At 49.4% G+C, this 19,345-nt stretch overlaps 1 protein-coding gene across 5 annotated transcripts in view; it reads left to right on the top strand.

Annotated features, from left to right (window-relative positions):
* The window catches only part of MYLK (myosin light chain kinase), a 247,120-nt gene that overhangs the window by 140,321 nt on the left and 87,454 nt on the right, over nucleotides 1–19,345 (top strand). For all 5 annotated transcript variants that reach the window (XM_084802385.1, XM_084802386.1, XM_084802387.1 and 2 more), the window contains exons 12-14: nucleotides 11,287–11,424; nucleotides 13,098–13,295; nucleotides 13,942–14,191. In XM_084802385.1, coding sequence (XP_084658511.1) covers nucleotides 11,287–11,424; nucleotides 13,098–13,295; nucleotides 13,942–14,191 — 586 coding nt within the window. The remainder of the gene's footprint in view (nucleotides 1–11,286; nucleotides 11,425–13,097; nucleotides 13,296–13,941; nucleotides 14,192–19,345) is intronic.

The following is a 19,345-nucleotide window of genomic DNA, read 5'->3' as shown; positions in this document are numbered from 1 at the left end:
CGGGAGATTACGTGAGTTGGTATCACAGAAAAGGGACAAAACAAATTTTGCCCACTCATTTGCTGCAGCTACCACCACCTCACAGAGACCTCTGGGGCCCTGGGCAGTGTTCTCTGCTTTATATAGAAGGGTCTAATGGCCTTGACATCAGTGGAACTTGGACAGCACACTGCACCAGGGCAGTAGGTAAAGCTGGCTTCTGAGCCCTGGTCCTGGGACTGAGGCCTAGGTCACCCCACAACTGTCCTTTCTCAGAGTACTCCTCCCCTAGCCTAAAGTGGGAGGCTAGCCACAGGAGAAGGGCACTGTCCTTCCCTAGCTAGGCCTAAGGGATCTGTCACTAAGAAAGAATGTGGTGCATGTCTGCCCTGTGCAGCCATCTGCCAGGAGGGACTTGGATTTCTCTGAAGAAATGCCTCTGTGTGAACCAGCCTGCCCCTTCCTTCCAGGAAACCCTCCACACTGGGGTCAGAGCCAGCGGTGACCCGGGAGATCTTTTCTGGTACACACATGTAACCAACTTATCTCTGTAGTTCTCATAGCATGGCTACGGGGGCCTCAGGGGACACAGTGTGAGACTTCCAAGGAAGCATAGAAGTTCACAGCCTGGTTTTGGAGGCCTGGGACAGCAGCTCTCCCCTCTGTCCAGAGGCGATTCATCTGTAGTGGGCGGGCAAGTGCGAATGACATAGGCTACGCCACTTTACCCAGTCTTGTATCTGTGGCTGCCTCACTAGTCTCCTTTGGTAGTCAGCTAGTCCAGTATCTGCCTTCATTTTGTGTGTGTGTGTGTGTGTGTGTGTGTGTGTGTGTGTGTGTGTGTGTGTGTGTGTTTTTAAACTGGATTAGAGACCCAGCTCTACAGTCCCTGTGGGTGAAGGGTCTTCACATTAAGGGTGGAGAATTCCAGGGCATTTTCCTGACCCCTGGGTGTTGGGAAGGCTGGGGTGGATGGCGTGATTGTCCGTCTAAGTATGTTTTAAAGCAAAAGGCAAGCCGCAGTAGCATAGCTCCACTGGGCCCTCTGCATCTGCTGTCAGCAGCCTGGTGAGCGAGTGCCCTGCCGGGTGGGGGACATACTGGCCTTTCCAAGCCAGACTGAGGCTTAGAACCATAAATGGAAAACAAGACAGACACAACCACACTCGGGCCCGATGTAGACTCCCTGCACCCGGCTGGCAGAGTAAGCCTGGCACAGTGACATTTCTGGCGCCCTGCCCCAAGGTGCTTTGGAGGTCCCAGGCTGTATCTTGGAGTTATCCTGACTTTCTTAGCAGCTGCTTTGGCTCCAGGCCCCCTAGGAGTTGTTAGGGGAACTTGTTCCCTCCTGCCTCGACTGCTGCTCCATCCTTCCCTACAGCTACCCAGGCCTGATTCTGTCACTCTCAGTGTGTCATACTGGTGGAAAGTGTGAATATAAAGACAACTGCCTGACCTGAATCCCACTCACCACTTCCTAGTGCTGCCACCTGGGTGTCGGCTCTCCAGGTGTCACTTCCCCCTATGTGACATGGGCTCACTGGCATGTGGGGATTAAATAAATGGATCATGCCTTCTCCCCAGATGACGGTAGAAGCTCCGTATGTGCAGTTCTATGATGGGTATCCAAACTTTAAACCAGAATGTCCCAGGAAATGACTTGACCAAGCAGTCAACTTGCTGCAGTATTATCTGGGCTACCAAGTGAGAGTCATGAGAAAATGAGACTGACTTCAGCTCCCATGCTGCACCTCAAGGCTCTGACCACAAGATGGCACAGTGAAGCAATGCATTACCCTGCGCTTGCCATTTTTCTGTGAGGAGCTGATTCTGCAGCGCTGCCCCTCCCCCACCGCCCCCCCCCCCCCCCCCCCCCCGCCAGACTTAAGCTCCCTCTGAGAGTTGAGCATATTCCATGCTGGAGGGAAGACATAGGACTCTTTCTCATCCCTTTGGCCTTTTGTCAAGGTTCCACAGTCTTTCAGAGAACTGGCCCAACCCTTCTGTAACCACTCTGCTTGTCTCCGCAGCTCTAACTCTCCTACAGATGTCACCTTTTTTTTTTCCAGAAGCCTTCCCTACTCACCTCAGAATAAGCCCTGCTAACACCCTGCATCTCTTGTTGCATTTAAGTACACAACCCCCCTTGCTGGGTACGTAAATTCATTTGGTCTGGGGACACTGTAAGACACAGGTCAGACGAAGGCCACACCTTGCCCTGCTTGCCCTGCCTCAGATGGAGGTAGAGGCAACAGTCAGGACCCAGATCAACCTCAATACATGCTCTTAAGAAAATGAATAGAGATCTGAGGACAAGCTCAGTGTTTGTCTGCTATCCTTACGTCCCTGCCCTGGATGCCCAGCACCACACACACACACACACACACACACACACACACACACACACACACACAGTTGTACTTACAAAAGTGAACAGGGAATGAGATTAGAGAAGGACAGAAGGGATGGTGTTCTAGGCAGGCAGCAAAGGCCAAGGCCCTGAGGTGTGAACAACACCGGCCTATTCAAGATGTTCACTGTGGCTGGAGCCAAGTGAACAGGTAGCAAAGTGACAGAATGAGGTGTGTGTGTGTGTGAGAGAGAGAGGGGGGGGGAGAGAGAGAGGGAGAGAGAGATTGAGGCCCTCAAGGGTTAAGGGAGACCTGTTGTTCTCCTGATATCGTATTCAGCACAGGGCCTGTCCTGTGAGCCTCTGTGAGCAAATGTTCAGTGACCGAGACAACAGTGCAGTGGACAAGTCCTCCCCGCATGTAGAGAGCCAGAACTTTCACTTCCCCGTTTGTCTGGGATCTCAGTACTCTGGAATTTTTAGGAGATCTACAAATTAGCTCTCAAGAGCCCCTCAACCACCTGTTTCCCCATTATTAGACAGGCAACATAGTCTTCCCTCCCCATCTAAAATGGAAGAATCCATATGTCCTGGAAGACCTAGGTGTCAGGTGTCAGGACTGAGTCATGGGCAGGGGGGCTACCTTGGGCTAGGATATTTTCAAGTTACACACACACACACACACACACACACACACACAGGGGGGAGGGGAGAGAGAGAGAGAGAGAGAGAGAGAGAGAGAGAGAGAGAGAGAATATGTCAAGGCTAAATTCTTAAGCAAGGAGATGAATCAGTAATCTTCTAATTGTATCTATTTTTGAGATAGTTTCTCTGCTAATGGTTTGTTGGCTTAACAAAAGGCACGCTGGGCCTGTGAGAGATAGCTAAGGGCATAAAATGTGGGTAAGGTAAAAAGAAAAGTATCTGTTGTAAAATGTAATATTCTACGAGGACATTTGTCAGAGGGTTTGTTTGAAAAAGAGTCCCTAGTGAGGACAACAGACCCCTCGAGGGCAGCCATGTTCTTGACTCTGACACCTAGGCATGTGGCCGCTCCCAACCTCCTCTGCTCACCCAAGTATACGCATGTACTTTGGACCCTATATCATCTGTCTGCTGGACCCTGCCCTGTGTCGGCTGAGCACACCAGCACCCTTTTAACCCTTAGGGTGGCTGAAGAGAGACTCCCTGAAGGAGGGGAAGCGACATCCTCTGTAACCTGTTGTTTAAAACCATCCCGAGAACCTTAGTCTGCCCGAGCATCTGATCACGGCCTTTGGAACTTAAGAGAAGCAGCAAGTGTCCAGTCAGTGTGTCCCCAGCATTTTCATTTTCTACAGACTGAGGCCTTCACACTACACAGGGAGCCTTGCAGGCCAGGATGTGTCCATCTGGTACAGAGCTCAGAACCAGAGCCTCGCTTTACTAATTGGACAATTATAGAGGCTCGTAACTGTCCAGTTTTACAGCCCTTTGTAGGCCATAGCCCCTATTTCCTGGCTCGCAGACCTCAACCAAAAATACCATCCAGAATGAAAGCCTTGTGTTCCTGGTGGCAAGATGTGCCCCAGTTATGACAGCACGTCAGCAGTGTGGTTTCCAGGCCTCCCTGGCAAAGCACTCCGGGGGCTTGGACGCGGTGCCTGCCTGTTTAGAGTGTGATTATAACTTCTAAGACCTGAAGGAAGTTGAGGTTGTAGTAGTCCCTGCCTCTCGTCCAGCCGTCCGTCATTACTGGTCAGATCTTTTTTGAGATGCTGTGCGTCATGTCCCTTTTATTCTTCTCCTTGCACTTTTCTCTTCCCTGTTGGCTTCTTCCGTTCTGGAGAAGTCAGCAGGGGGAAGGAAGGCCTAAAATGCCGTAAAAGCAATCCTCATGCTCACTTTCCAAGAAGGTTCCATTGGGTTAGAAGACCGACTCTTGTTGAAAGGGAATTCAGTTACCTCCCCAGGGATTTGCAGCTTGCCAGATGCCCTGGAAGTGGGAAGGGGCTGGGCTGCCTTCCTGCAAGGCCAAGAAACCGAGGCCTGGAATGTGGGAGAAGAGGCACTGGTCCCTGGTGCGGGGACCACACTGTGTTTTGAGTGCCAAATAAAGGAAAGGGGAGATTGGCTGTAGATGCCCACTCAGTTGGTGTTTTATTGAATTTCCTAGGATGTCAGGGTTGAGAGGGAGGGTTTGCTTTTGGGATAGCATTTTGCAGTGGGATGGCTACGGGGAATGGCTCATGCTCAAAGACTAAAGAGAATCTTTAGTAGATCCAAGGTGAAGGCACATTTGAATCCATAAATCTGGGGAGAATGGCAGACTGACTGGCATAGGCTGTCCAGTGGCAGGGGTGGGGGTGACAGTGTTTTTAATGAGAAACTCAGAATTAAGTTATTTTTCCTACTAAACTTGTAGAAAGTTGAGGAAGGACTGTAGAGGGAAGAAGAAGGAAAATGGTTAGAGGATACCAGGAGACACTGCAGCCAGGACCTGGGCGAAAGCTGTGGAAGGTTCTTTATGCCAGGTCCAGGAGGAGCTGAAGGCTTTGCTGGCTCAGGTCTGAGGAGCAGCTGGTGCTGCTTACTGTTCTGGACCAGGTGGGTTTACAATGCAATGAGCTGCTCCATCCTGTGGGCGCTGAATTTCCTCCAAAAGTTTTCCAAAACATTGCACTTGTTCTTGAACTGAAGTCACTGTCGGGTGGCGTTTTCAAGAGGGAGCTCTGAAAGGACAAGACCGGGTGGCTTGCAGCAGGAATTCTCGTGCACCTTTCATCTGTACGGCATCATTTTCACATGTCTCTGAGCTACTTTATCAACAGCTTATCCTTGGTCATATTTTCCGTCCTCCCCATTGGAGGACAGGCTGAGCCTTTTCCTTCTCTGAGTGGGGCAGTGGCAGTCAGTTCAGTGCCAGACACAGGAACCAAAAACCCAAAGCAACAGACGGATAGTCTTAGATTAGTGAGCTTTGGAGCCGGCTCTTCTGGATTCTAGAAAGGCAGCCTCTCTGGGCTTGCTCTCAGCAGGAGCAGGAAGCACAGCTGTGGGAAAAGCCAGGAGTATATTTAGTCTTAGCCCAGCCAGAGCTGGATACAGGGCATCCATCCCTGCCCCCCCGCCCCCGTGATCACTCCCTTGGAGTCTGTGTACTGTGGGAGGCCTGTGCCTGCCTCCCAGATGGAGGAGGGCTGGGGATCTCTCACCCCTGAGGCTGACTTCCTGTTGTGACCTCAAAGCAACACATTCCCAGAGAGAGTAGTGGACTTCTGGGCTAACAGGCAGCCCTTGGCATGGGCACAGTATTTGAGGGACCGACCTCTGTGCTTAGATCCACAGACAGAAAGCAAGAGGCCTGATTCACTCTGTTGCCTTCTTATGTCTGTTGGCTACCGCTACCCACTTTGCTCCGTCGAATGGGAGGGTGCCCGCCCAGAGCCTTGTTCAAACCTCTTCCAGAGTTAGCTCCGTGGCTGCTGCTGGTGCCTGGTTGGGATACTTGTCTTGTTATCCAGTTGACCCCACTCAATCCAAACAGCTAGTAGCATTCAGAAAAGCAAATCGTTTGTTTTTATACTGACTGGTGTTAAATATCATTGTAGGCTCTTTTGAGACAGGCCTTAAACTCGATATATAAAGCTGAGGTGAGTGAATTTGAATTTCTGATCCTCCTGCCTCCCTCTCTCGACTGCTGGGCTTCACGGCCATGCACCGCTGTGCTATGCCCAGCTCTCTGCGGTTCTGGGCATTGACTCTGGCTTAATTCATGCTCTCTACCAACCGAGCTGTACCCCCAGCGCCACAGCTGTTTTTACAGCGTCTTTGAATGATCTACAAGTCCTGCAGTGGAATCATGTACACAGTGCACACTACAGTCATCAGTACTGTTTCAGTCATTGCTAATGAGTGACCATACACACACACACACACACACGCACACGCACACGCACGCACACACACGCACACACGCACACAGTGTCTACCTTTTGCCTGACTTATCTCTGCTCTGCTTTTTCCTCTGTTGTCAAAGATCTGCTTTATGAGTGAGCTGCAACGTGTTTGTCCTCTCTAGCACTGTCACAGCTCACCGTGGTCAGCACCGGGGAACGCTGGTTCCCTTTGGAGAGGTGCCTGTAGTGTGCCCTGCCTTGTCCTCAGGAGGCTTGGGTGAGTGCTGCATCCAGGTCAGCCTGCTCCGGCTCTATCACCCGGCTGTCCTGTCACCTTAACACATCCTGGGCTCACTCTAAGCCTGATGGATGATGGTTTGGGACTAGAGATCTGGGAAGCTAGTTCAGGCTCCTTTTCTCAGGGTGTCTAAAGGAAGCCGCTGACTGGAGACCCAAGGCCCTCCCTGTCTTCTTCGTCCCTAAGCAGCCGGTGTTTATAGGAAGGCTGGCCATCGTCTCACGGCGTGCAGAACTGGGGCTTAGTGAGTGCTGTTTCCTGGCCTGAGTTCAGGACCATCATATCCCATGTGAGTCACACTGCACCTGCTGGAGGGGTTCAAAACATACAAGGACTTCGACCTGCAGGTTTGAGGAAAGGTTAGATCTTGTCATTCCATTCTTCCTTCCACAGTCATTGGAGGACCAAAGGGAAGAAAGAACAGGGTCCGGGGCGGTGGCGCCCCTGGCTCTGAAGCCCGAGCTGCTTCCTCTCCTTCTCGCCTAGGCAGAAACAAGGCAGAAGCAGCAAAGTTCCACTAACTTACTGTAGGATCTGTGCCATGGTGGCTCTAAGCACAGCATCACAGAACTTGCCCTGGGCCACTTAAAAGCAAACAAACAAGCCAACACAAACAAATAAATAAATAGGATTGGCAATCGTCAGGAAGGGCTCAAGATCCAACTGCTTCTTCTTCGGAAGCTGACAGGTCCACTGTGCGACTCCAGGCAGGCAGGAGTCAGCCTGTTCGCAAGTAAGTGCCATTGATGATAAACACAGTGCACAGCGCCAATTTAGGATGATGGTTCAACTTGGGATTTCCAACTTTATAATGGTGGGAAAGCCGTTTGGTAGAAATCCACTTCGGATTTTAAATTTTGAATTTGAGCACTTCCCAAGCCAGCAATGTGAGCCATGGTAAGGAACAGAAAGAGCCAGTCAGATTTGCGAGCCCAAGATCAAACAGCTAGTACTCTACAGTGAGCCATGTTGCTAAGCTGGGGTACCCTGTAGGGCGGGTTCACCAAATGCGTTTTTGGTTTACGATACTTCTTAGCTTATAGTAACCTTGCAGGAAAAACATCGTAAGTTGAGCAGCATTGTGGTTGCCCATATTGTTTTCACATTCTATCTTCAAAACTCCCTGAAGCCCTGAGATGGATGACACAACCCCTAGAGATGAGGCTGTGGCGCTTCAGGTAGAGGCAGAGACCTATTTGTGGTCCAGACCTAGCTCCAAGACTCAGGTTTCCGCCTGTGTTGGCCAGTTGGCTGTTGTTTTGTTTTGTTTTGTGTCAACTTGCCAAAACCTAGAGTCATCTGACAGGAGGCAACCTCAACTGAGAAAACGCCTCCATAAAGCCAACCTGAAGGCAATTGATGTGCAGAGGGCCCCGCCCACTGTGGGTGGCGCTACCCCTAGGCAAGTGGTCCAGATAGACTGAGAAAGCAGGCTAAGCAAGCCATAAGGAACAAACCAGGAAGCAGTGTTTCTCTGGCCTCTGCTTCAGGTCCTGCTTTGAGTTCATGTCCTGGCTTTTCACAGTGACAGAGTGTGACCTGAGCGTTATAAACTGAAAATAAACCATTTCCTTCCCAAGTTGGTTTTGGTCATGGTGTTTTATCACAGCAGTGGAAACCTAAGATGTGTCTCTTGCCCAGCTGCAGGGAACAGACACTTGGGCCTTAGATACAGCAAGCTGCGGTTGTAGCTCCCAATCTACCATCCCTCATACCCTCCTTAGTTCTCAGGACAGGCTGGGTACTACAGACAGGTCCTTAGACCCCAGCATCCGAGATCCACAGAGTACTGTGGCTTTCCTGAAGGCCCAGGTGAGGGAGCAGGCAATAGGAAGAACTGAGAGAGAGTGGCCTGAAAGAACAGATACCCACCAGCTGGAAGGTAAGCAAGCTGGAATTTGGAAAAAAAAAATATATATATATATATATATTCCTGTTACACCTGGAAGGGGTTCTGGTCCATCTGTATAGAGTTCCGTGGCTTGAGTTGAGGCAGAGATGCAGGCACAGGGAGTCCTCTGGAGAGGGGAAAACATTTTGTTCTCAAGCCCCTCTCAGTCTGTGCAAGACAGGAAATTCCTCAACCCTCTAGAGGCAGCCAGCTTTCCTGACCACAGCAGCCCAGGCAAGGACATGAGGTAGATCTGTGAGCTTCCAATACAGGCTCCCGAAGTTCACTCCCGGAGCCTCCTGCCAAGGCCTGCCAAGACCTTTCCAGCAGCTGCACTCTGTCAAAAGACAGTCTCTGAAATGGGCATTAGGGGAGCAAGAGCCCTACCTGCTGGCCAGGGGTGGATGGAAATGGTCTGGCTTAGCTGCTCTTGCGAGCCTGCTCTGCTGCACCCTCTCTGAGGAAGCTTTATTCTGGCCTTTATTCAACCCTCAGAGCCTTAACCTTCCACGCCCCAGAGGCTAGGCTAGGAGAGCTTCAATTTCTGTGGCCACGGGCAAAAATTAACATGTTTTAAATTGGGCCTTAATCTAGTGGAGAAAAACACCCTGGAAACTATCCCCAGGGTCCTAGAGTTTGAAAGAAGGTTTGGAATTTGTTTCCCTATAGTGATGGAGGCCCAACGTACTAGAGTCCTCCCTTGAAACTTTGATTTTAAATTAGTGTATTAGTCTGGTTTCTGTTTTAACAAAATGCCCAAAGACGAATACTTTGTAAAGAGGTTTATCTTAGTTCCTACTTCTGGAGGTCAGAGAGCATAGCACAGATATGCAGAAGTCTTCATGAAAGCTTCATGCTCTGTCTTGTCAAGGCTAAGAGGCGGTAGAAGTGGGTGCATGTCATAGTGTGTGCTGAAGGCAAGTCAGCACAGGTCCCAGGCTCACTTTAGAACACCCCACTCTCTCATCAATGAATCCAGTTACATGAGACCCAACTCACTCTTGAGAGAATTAATCCAGTTTCCAAAGAACTTTACTAGTTTCTTGAAAAAGACTTGACTCACTTGGTAGGGCTGGTGTCTCCATGGCCTTGCCTCTCAGAGGGTGCCTTTCCAGAGCCTCCATATTGAGAGTGAAGTTTTATTATGTCTCCCAGGGATCGTGTAGAACCCTTGCCTGTCTCAGGCCCTGAGTTCGATACCCAGTACTACAAACAAACAAGAATAATAATTTGATTTTGTTCACCCTATGTTTTAGTGAGTTCAAACCATAGCACCTGACCTGCTAATCTTACACCCTCTAGTATCAGGAAAAAATAAATAAATAACAGCAAAAAGCTACAGGAGAGGATAGATACTGGACGGCCTGGGACTCATCCTGCATGTGAAGCAGGCAGTGCCTTACCTCCTGGATGAAGCCAGCTTAGGGGAGGATAGAAAAAGTAAGGAAATGCCCTTCTGTGCATCTGTCTCCCCAGAGAGCTGGGTGAGAAGAGGGTGGACCAGGCCTGCACCCAGAAAGCTGTCATGGCCTTCACCTGTTATTAGCTAGCACGCTACCTTCATGCCTCTCCTAGATTTTACTGAACTATTATGAAAGTACAGTAAGTTTAGTCTTGGCAGACATGTTTATATTCATGAAATATTTACCCTGACCTAAAGAGTGACCGTTTCTGTTTCTCGATGCTCTTTTCTAATCCATCTCCCACGCCCTGTTCTGCTGCAGGCACCCACTGACGTGCTTCCTGTCTCTAGTTTGAGATGAGAGAGAGACAGAGACACAGAGAGAGGGGAGGGGGGAGGGGGGAGGGAGGATATAGGATGTAGACAAAGCCTTGCTAAATGCAGGTGAGGTTACAGCTCCATCACCGAATCCCGTCTCACCTGTAGGTTTGCTTTGTCTAGTTGTGACCTTACCCTACGCTAGCCGCAAACCCACCACTCTTGCCTCAGCCTCCTCAGTGTAGGGATTAGAGGTGTGTATTGCCACCCCCGGCTTTAGTGCATTTTTCAGAAAGGGGAGGAGGAGGAGGAGGAGGAGGAGGAAAAGGGCTTGGGAGCATAGGTTCGTATTAGACTGTGTATTTATATGTAAGATCCTGGATTTGATATGTAGCATCAAAAAGAAGAGGTAAGAAGGGGTCTTCACCAAGAAGAGACTTGATACCCTATGAGCATATACAGGGGGAGGAGGTCCCCCTCAGTCACAGTCATAGGGGAGGGGAGTAAGAGGAAAATGGGAGGGAGGGAGGAATGGGAGGATACAAGGGAGAGGATAACCATTGAGTTGTAATATGAATAAATTAATCAGATAAAATTTAAAAATAAGAAATAAATAAAAATACCATAACATCAACATATGTCAAAATATGACAGTGTGTAACATATATGCCAATCTTTAATAAAAAATGCTGATCTAAAAAACAAAAAAGGGGTCTTCACCCATTTACTGTGTGTGTTGTATACATATATCATGTATGCCAAGATTAAGAAGAAACTGTACATTGTTTGCTTCTGGGGAGACAGTGCCAGGGAGCCAGGCCGGGAGGAAGTCTTTACACAGGCCCTTCATGTGAGTGTATCACTTAATTCAAAAAGGAAAGCGAACTTAAGGGAAAAGATCTTCATGAAGATGCCAAGTGTGAGCTTCCTGCCTGAGGTCCTCCTGTGGACCCAGAGCTTGTTTGCACAGGACTCTGTGGAGCTTTACTGTTTTGTCTCTCCTGTTAGGTGAGAGCATTGTCATGCCAAGCAGTGACATGGGACATGCTTGTTCCCAGTGATCTCCAGCACCTCCCAGCATGCATCAGACCCGAGCACAGCAGCGTCATCTACTGCGTTGGTTGAATGTGTAAAAGAATGTTTCCCTCCTGTCTTATTTCCACCACACAGAAAAGAAAAATGAAGGAGAGAGGGAACACCTTCTACCCCCAGCTCCCAGCAAGCCCGTCGCGCCCATCTTCCTGAAAGGCCTCTCTGATCTCAAAGTCATGGATGGAAGCCAGGTCACTATGACAGTCCAGGTGTCAGGTCTGTCTATATAGCTCTCTCTTTGGAGTGTATAAGAGAGTGGTCATGTGACAATGGAGTATTGCTCCTTAGATACCCTGAAAATCATCAGAGAACCATCAGCAAGGGGTACAAGGAAATGGAGTCTTTTGTCGTCTCAGCTCTTCTATCTCAGGAGCATTTATAGATTCAAGGTTATATTTTCCAGGGGAAGAAGATGGCTAAAGATTAATATGGCCAGTTCTAGTCAAGTGTTTGGGATTTTATTTGTTTGTTTCTTTGGTTTGGTTTGGGTTTGGGTTTTTTGTTTTGTTTTTATTTTTTATTTTAAAGAGTTTGAAGTTTTTTTTAAATTGGTACATATTCACTGTAGAAATTGATGAGTTTCACATTACATTTTATTCAAATGCATTATGTACTTTAACCATATTTACTCATTACCTTTCCTGTCCTCCCAACAGCCCCTTCCTGTCCCCAAATAGTCCTGCTTTCACTTTCAAGTTGTATGAGGAGCAAAACAGGGAATCTGGTATTTCCCCCTCTTAACTGAAATAGTGGTTGAAATCTTAGCCAGAGCAATAAGGCAAGAGAAAGAATCGAAAAGCTTGCAAGTAGGAAATGAAGAAGTCAAAGTGTCCAATTTGCAGACAACATGGGCCTATACTTAACAGACCCTAAAGATTTTCTGGAAAGTTTTTAAATGGTGCAAAATGGGACCTCTCCCATCTCAGACACTATAAGGTAGAAAGGAGACGTTCAGAGAGCCTTCAGAAGCAGGCAGAGAACCATGGTTTGCATCCAGACCAAGTTCCCTAACCCTTGCTAGGGATAGCAGGAGAGGCTCACAAGGCCCCAGCTCCACACTCCTGGCAGAGTAGACGTGTGTATTTGGATGCATCCTGGTTCTTTGATCTTATCCATGGCTCTGAAAGCTGAGAGGACCCATCTCTGGCTTCCTTCTTCCTCTAGATCTGCAAAAGCAATAAGTATGAACTGTGAGAGAACCTGAGGACTTGTCCTTGAGAGGATGAAGGCCTTTCCACGCCAGTCCCAGACAGAGGCTAGGTCTCTTTTCCACATTTGCCATGCCAACAGGAGATCACCAGGACACCCAATTGTTAGAGACAAGAGGTTAGAGACAGGCCTGTGGTATCTGACCTATGCAGACAAATGGCCATCTGCTCTGAAGTCTCCCCGGAGGTCCCCAGAAGTCTCACCCCTCTGGAAGCAGAGCCTCATGCCCTGATTTCCCACCTAAGGAACTCTCGTATGGTCGTTGATCTGTACCCCGACACATTCCAGAAGCATAAACAGGCACTGCTACCCGCCGAGAGGATTTAGAAACCCTCTGCAAGCTGGGGTCCTGGGACCACCTTTGTGTGGTGGCCCAGTGCTTACAGTCTGCAAGGCAGCTGCCGTGACGTCACCATCTCCTGCATGTGGAGTCTCTGTGTGAGGCAGGGCAGGACAGAGAGCACCTTCAGAGTTGGGTGTTCTCTCTGTGCTCCGTGCCATTCTGTGGGCAGCTAGCAAAGGTTAGATTGGCTCGGTTATTTCTCCTAACGCACAGCACGTGAGGAAACTGAGGCATAGACTTTGGTAGCATGTTTAGCCCAGTAGCAGCATAGTAAGTGCACAGTTGCTTCCCAGCTGAGGGAGCCCCTCTCAATCTCCCATTGCTGCTCTCTGTTCAGGGAACCCACCTCCGGAAGTCATATGGCTTCACAACGGAAATGAGATCCAGGAGTCAGAGGACTTCCACTTCGAGCAGAAAGATGGCCAGCACAGCCTGTGTATCCAAGAGGTGTTCCCGGAGGACACAGGCACATACACCTGTGAGGCCTGGAACAGTGCTGGGGAGGTCCGCACCCAGGCCATACTCACTGTGCAAGGTGAGCCTGAGCTGGTTTGGGGGAGAACGATAGGGATACAGCTCTAAAATGCCATTAGTGGTGAGGGGAACACAGGAGACTGTTCTGGTCCCACTGCAGCCTCAGAGGCAGGTCATTATCTCAAGCTCAAGCTCACGTGGAGTGAGGCTTTCTTCCCAGCTATCTGAAGTCCCTGCTCTCTCAAGGCTGCTGTTAAGCTGGATGGAAGACGGAGGGAAATCTGTAACATACTTAATTTGGTATTGACGGTTTGGGATATGAATTACAGGTTTATGAGCCCCCCTCTCCTATAGAAGCCTGCTTTTTAAGAGGAAAGGCGGCTAAGCACATACTAAGCACATACACTGAGTACCAGTTATCATCAGTCACACCTGATGCAGATCATGAGCAACCAGCCTAGGACTCCATACTGTCAGGGCACAAATTCACAGCAGTACTATCTATCCTCTGATAACATAACCAAGGCCGATTAGCAAGAAGGACGTGCCGTGTCTGCACGCCAAGTGCAGGTACCCTCAGGACCACTCTCCCTCTGGCCACAGCACACTGTCTACCGACCATTTGCCATGGCAGAGAGAGGAGTGGATGCCAGGCTCCATGCTGAAGGGCCTCTCCGTCTCTCTGTTTCTCCACTGCCCACTTCCAGAGCCTCATGATGGCACCCAGCCCTGGTTCATCAGCAAGCCTCGTTCAGTCACAGCCTCCCTGGGCCAGAGCGTCCTTATCTCCTGCGCCATAGCTGGGGACCCCTTTCCCACTGTGCGCTGGCTCCGAGACGGCAAAGCCCTCTCTGAGGATACTGGCCACGTTGAGCTGCTTCAGAATGAAGACGTGTTCACCCTGGTTCTAAAGAACGTGCAGCCCTGGCAGGCCGGCCAGTATGAGATCCGGCTCAAGTGAGTCTGCGTGTCCTGCCTGGCCCTCTCATAACCTCCTCCCTAGACTCCTGACTCCTTTTGTTTTTCCTAATTTCCTTCCCTTACTCCCCCCATCCTCTCCTCTAGTCCCCCACTTCCCCCCACCTCCTGACTCTTCAGCTAGGACTGGGAAGCCCGAGGAAGCAGCGGCTGATGCAGGCCCCGTGTAGTTACCGCGCTCTTGGTTCTTGCAGTTGAGTAGAACAGGCCTTCACTGGAGAGTCCTTCCTCTCACGTTATGTATCGGACTTGGCACATCATGTGGTGTGTGGAGAATAGGAGCGATGTAGGGGCGTGAAACAGGCCGGGGAGCTCACACCTTAAGCTCAACATTTGGGAGGCTGAGCCGTGAGGGTCGCCATGGGCTTGAGGCCAGCCCCGGACTACAAAGGAAGAGCTTCTCTCAAGAGAGAGTGGGCGGGAAAGTGGATTAAAGGCCGAGATACAAGAGGATAGCTGTTGAAGAGGATGGATTAGTATTGGGTACCTGTTGCTATGTAACAAATTGCTCCAGACTTAACAACTTAAAGCAGCAACTGTATCATCTCACAGTTTCTTTGGTGCGTTAGCTCACTTTCGGTTACTGTACGGAAATGCCTGAAGCTAGATAACTCTAAATGAAGCGGGAGTTGCTGAGTGTCTGTCTCTGCAGGTCCAAGGCTGGCAGCTTCATCAGGTGACGGCCTTCCTCCTGGCGGAGTCCCAGGGTGGTGCAGAGGCATCATGGGACAAGAGGCAGGGAGCATGCATGTGGCCTTTCTCTGTCTTATCTTTACAGCCACTGGTTTTGATCACAGAGACTCCGCTTGGTGGTTTATCTAATCTTAGATCTCCCCCAAGGTCTAAATATTATAGTTGGATTAAGTTTCTACCTTTTTAGTACCTCACAAGAGATATTAAACTTCAATACATGAACCTTCGGGGCCCACATTTCCAGACCACAGCGGCTAAAACTCGGACGCATCTTAGAAATAGCGCCTTTTACAACTCATCTTTGGAAGCCAAATGCCATCATTCTACATGTGTGGGTTTTTTTTCCCTAGAAGTGAGCCTCTGAGTAAACACTTTATTGAAGAACTGAAGAATCCCAGTCCATCCTTTTGTGAATGGGGATGGGGTGAGGGTTGGAGCGATGACTCAGTGCTTACGAGTATACACCTCTCTGGCACAGGACCCAAGTTCTGTTTCTAGCACCCACACTGCACGGGAACTCTAGTTCCAGGGGATCTGATGCCCTCTTCTGGCCTCTGTGAGCGCCTGCGTTTACTGCCTATACCCACACACAGATGCAAGCACATGCGTAGAATTAAAAATAGATGCTGGGTGTAGCTCAGTGGTAGCATGCTTGCCTGTCTATACAAGGCCCTGAGTTTGATGCCCAGCACCAAAAAAAAAAAAAATCAGAAATAAGTTTTACTTTTTAAAAATTGCTACAGGGCAGAGCATGGTGGTGCACACCTTTAATCCTAGAACTTGGCAAGTGGATCTTTATGAGTTCAAGGCCAGCCTGGTCTCCATAGTAAGTTCCAGGATAGCCACTGCTATGTAGAGAGATCCATCTCAAAAAAATCAAAACCCAAAGCAAAAAATTTGCTATGGGGCCAATGATACTACTAGTGACAGACACTTGCCTAGCATGTGTGGGGCCATAAGTTTGATGCCTAGAAAACAAACAAACAAACAAACAAACAAAAACAAGGAGTAATGTGTTAGTTACTAATCATGTCAGGATAAAAGACTCTGGAGAGAGAACTTAAGGAGTGAGGGTTTATTTTGCCTCATTTCTGGGTCAGTGGGAGCTTTAGGTGTCTGCAGTCAGGAAGCAGAGGGAGCAGAATTGTCAGTGCTCAGCTTGCTTTCTCCTCTGTATTCAGCCCAGGCCATGGAATGGTGGCACCCAGGTCTTCCCTAGTCAATTAACCTAATACAGACAGTCTTTCACAAGTAGGACCAGAGGCTTGGCTCTTACGTGATCCTCGATCTTGTCAACTTGATGATATGATCCACCACAAGTAATAACATAAAACAACCACAGAGAGGTTAAATTTCCCTATTAAAATACTCTACCTCCTAAAATTCTAAGCCAAGCCTAGACTGATAGACAGAATGCCTTCTCCGGCCCTAAGACTGGCATAGGCGCCTGACCTGCAAATGTGAGGTTGTGGTATATCCCGAGGATGGTTAGACATGGCCTTAGTGGGTGCCTGACTACTTGGTAACTTCCTTCCTGGACTTTACCAGTTCTCCGTAGTGAGCGCATCACATTCAGGATCGGCTCTGTAAGCTACATGCCACGGCATTTACCATGACGGAGTACTGTGCCTGCAATAACTCTGAGCATGCGCTTTTCGCTTACCTCAGCAAGCTGTGGCTGCTTAACAAACCCCAAGTACCGAAGTGCATTTTTTAAAAAATAGCCTTTTAAAAAAGAAAGCAGGCCAGGTGGTGATGGTGCACGCCTTTAATCCCAGCGCTCAGGAGGCAGAGGCAGGCGGATTGATGTGAGTTCGAGGCCAGCCTGGTCTACGAAAGCAAGTCTAGGACAATTAAGGCTACACAGAGAAACCCTGTCTTGAAAGAACAAAAACAAAAACAAAGAAAAGAAAAGAAAGTGATTGTCTCTTAGAGATCTTTGAGTCTGCTCAGAGCTCCATGGATCTGAACCAAACAGAGGACCCTGTTACAATCACCTGTTGTCCTGTTGCCATCAGCATTGTGCCTAGAATAGGTCAACTGACTTTGTCTAACACTTGAACTTGTTGTTAGCAGGAGGGACAAATCTGCCTCTGTGATGAGAAACCTACAGGCTTGCTCAATAGGCCAGTACTAGATCTAAAACTGATTTGGTTAGTCAAAACTTTCTGATGAAGAAATGGTACTTTGAGATGATACTTGTGTTAATCGAGCTAGATATCCTATAAGAGATGGGACTATTTTGTGTGAGATTTTGTTTGTTTGGTTTGGTTTTATGAGTTACGGTCTCATATTGCCCAGGCAGCCTCAAACTCGGTGTGTATAACCTTGAACTCCTGATTCTCCTGCCTCCACCTCCTTGCTTTTTTTTGTGAGATTTTGAAGCAAAAAGAAAGACTAGGCCTTGGCCAGTGAAAGAGGACTTGGCTGTTAAAGGAGCCAAGAAGGAAGGGGTAGGGAGCGTAAAGCAAAGGGCCGTGGGAAGTTTGCCAGGCCACAGAGGGGGTTACGCTGGAAGGGCAAAAGGCAGACTGTCTGGGACCAGCTGGGGACAGTCATAAAATGTAGACCATCCCAGCTGGAAAGGAATGCAGAAATTATCTAGCCTTCTCATCCAATAATGAGGGGCACTGGGGGTCTCAGGTCGTTGACTTGCTCATGGCCACGAGCTGAGCCCATGTGTTCCAGCCCTTGTCTTTTGACTTCCATCAGATGTCCTTCCGTTCCGACAGCCTGTCTCTGGGAGTGTCTGCCCATGCGCCGGGGATTAGGGGACCGGGGAACTCATGCTGGCCTGTTGCTGCATCCTTTGCCCTTTTCCTCCCAGCGTCTAGATCCCTCATTCCTGCGGGAGGCCATTGCGTTGGCCTTGGCTCTGTCCCCAGCAAAAATGGAGCAAGTCAGTGGAAAGTTCTCCTGAGGCGTGCATGCCAGGCCTGCCAGGGGACCTTGTTCGCTCTCATTGTCTTTGTCCTGACAGGAGTCAGACCTAGCCTGTGGAGGAGGGCCTTTCAAGGAGGAGGTCTGGGGGACAGGGGGGGCTGGGAGAAAACCAATCTGTTCATAGAGTGGTGGGATGGGTGAGTTTTGACCTCCCCTTCCCTTTACCAGCTCAGACCAAGAGGAGAGCTAGCAACCCATCAGCTCCAAATTCCAGCTGTGGAGTCAGAAAACACAGATTTTTCCCAGGAAATTAGTTCTTTGCCTTTCTATATAAAAATCATCCTATGTGACAGCGATTTAGGGAGGGACACGTTGCAGGGCTTCCAACCAGAGTGTGAGCTTCTGATACAGGCGGGACTCAGGAGAGGGGAGCCAGTGGTCTCTATGTTTGTGGCAGGTGCAGCCTGAGGAGTGACTGCTGTGTCCTATGGAGTAACACCAGGACAGGGCCTCAGTCTCAACCCAGGTTTGTGGTGGAGTATGGGTAATATTGAAGATGTCTCCGAGATACTCTTCCTGCTGGTTAAGTCCCAAGAGTCCGTCTGAACTTTATAGGCTCCAGAAGAACCCATGACTTGCCTTAAAGGCCTGGTAGAGGTTTTCAGTTTAGGTTTTCGGAATTGTTACCCCAGTGGCCCTGTCATGGTGTTTCCGTGCTCTGCCCCTCAGCTGTCTGGAGAGCTCAAAATGAGGTCTGAGGTTGCGGAGGTAGAGCCAGAGACCCTGGGCCGGGTGGGGGGGGGGCGGTTCTTATCTTTGTCTGTAGTTCCCACCATGGGGACAGATCACAGCGATGACAGGAGCCCTTACTTGCATCTTTCCATGGGGAGGTTTAGATAAGTCTTGCTCCAGCTCAGCAGACAGCCCAGCTCTCTGATTCACAGCCTCCTAGAGTGTGGCTAGGGTAAAGTGGGGCCATCTGGTCAGTGTTTGCTCCTGATTTCTATGCCTGGGTTTTGTCTTCCTTATGACAAGAGGAAACTCGGAGAGAACGTGTGGAAAAGAGATACCAAGTAAACACTCACTGGGCATCTTGCTCTGCTCCACACCAGCATCAAGCATGGCAACACTGTGATGCAGAGAAAGAGTAGCTTAGCGCTGCCCAGTGGGCTGACAGAATCAGGGTACCAGGCAACATTCTCACAGCCTGACACTATTGAGTTGCTTGATAAACAGAGGTCTAGCCTGGGCTCTTCAGATCCCTTGAATTGGTAGCTTCGAGGAACCTGGGCTTGGAGGAAGGAACAAATTAGAGGTGCTGACAGGGAGGATAAAGGAATGAAAGAGCTGCGGTGACAGGAAGAGATCTACACGGGCACATCCTGGAGTCACACAAAGGCAATGGGTGGAGCAAAGGAGGAGATAGAGGGGGCTGGAAGGGAGCAAACAGACCTGTCTTTGTTTCACATGGGTCCCTGGCCACGGGTGAGGAGCAAATCCGCAGACCCCGAGAAGCAGAGCCACACTGTAGGCTGCTAGCATCTTTCCAAGAGGAAG

This window comes from Acomys minous (genome assembly GCF_964271855.1).
Source record: "Acomys minous genome assembly, chromosome: 11".
Taxonomy (NCBI): domain Eukaryota; kingdom Metazoa; phylum Chordata; class Mammalia; order Rodentia; family Muridae; genus Acomys; species Acomys minous.
The sequence above is the reverse complement of the archived record's forward strand: the minus strand, read 5'-3'. Positions and strand labels throughout refer to the sequence as shown.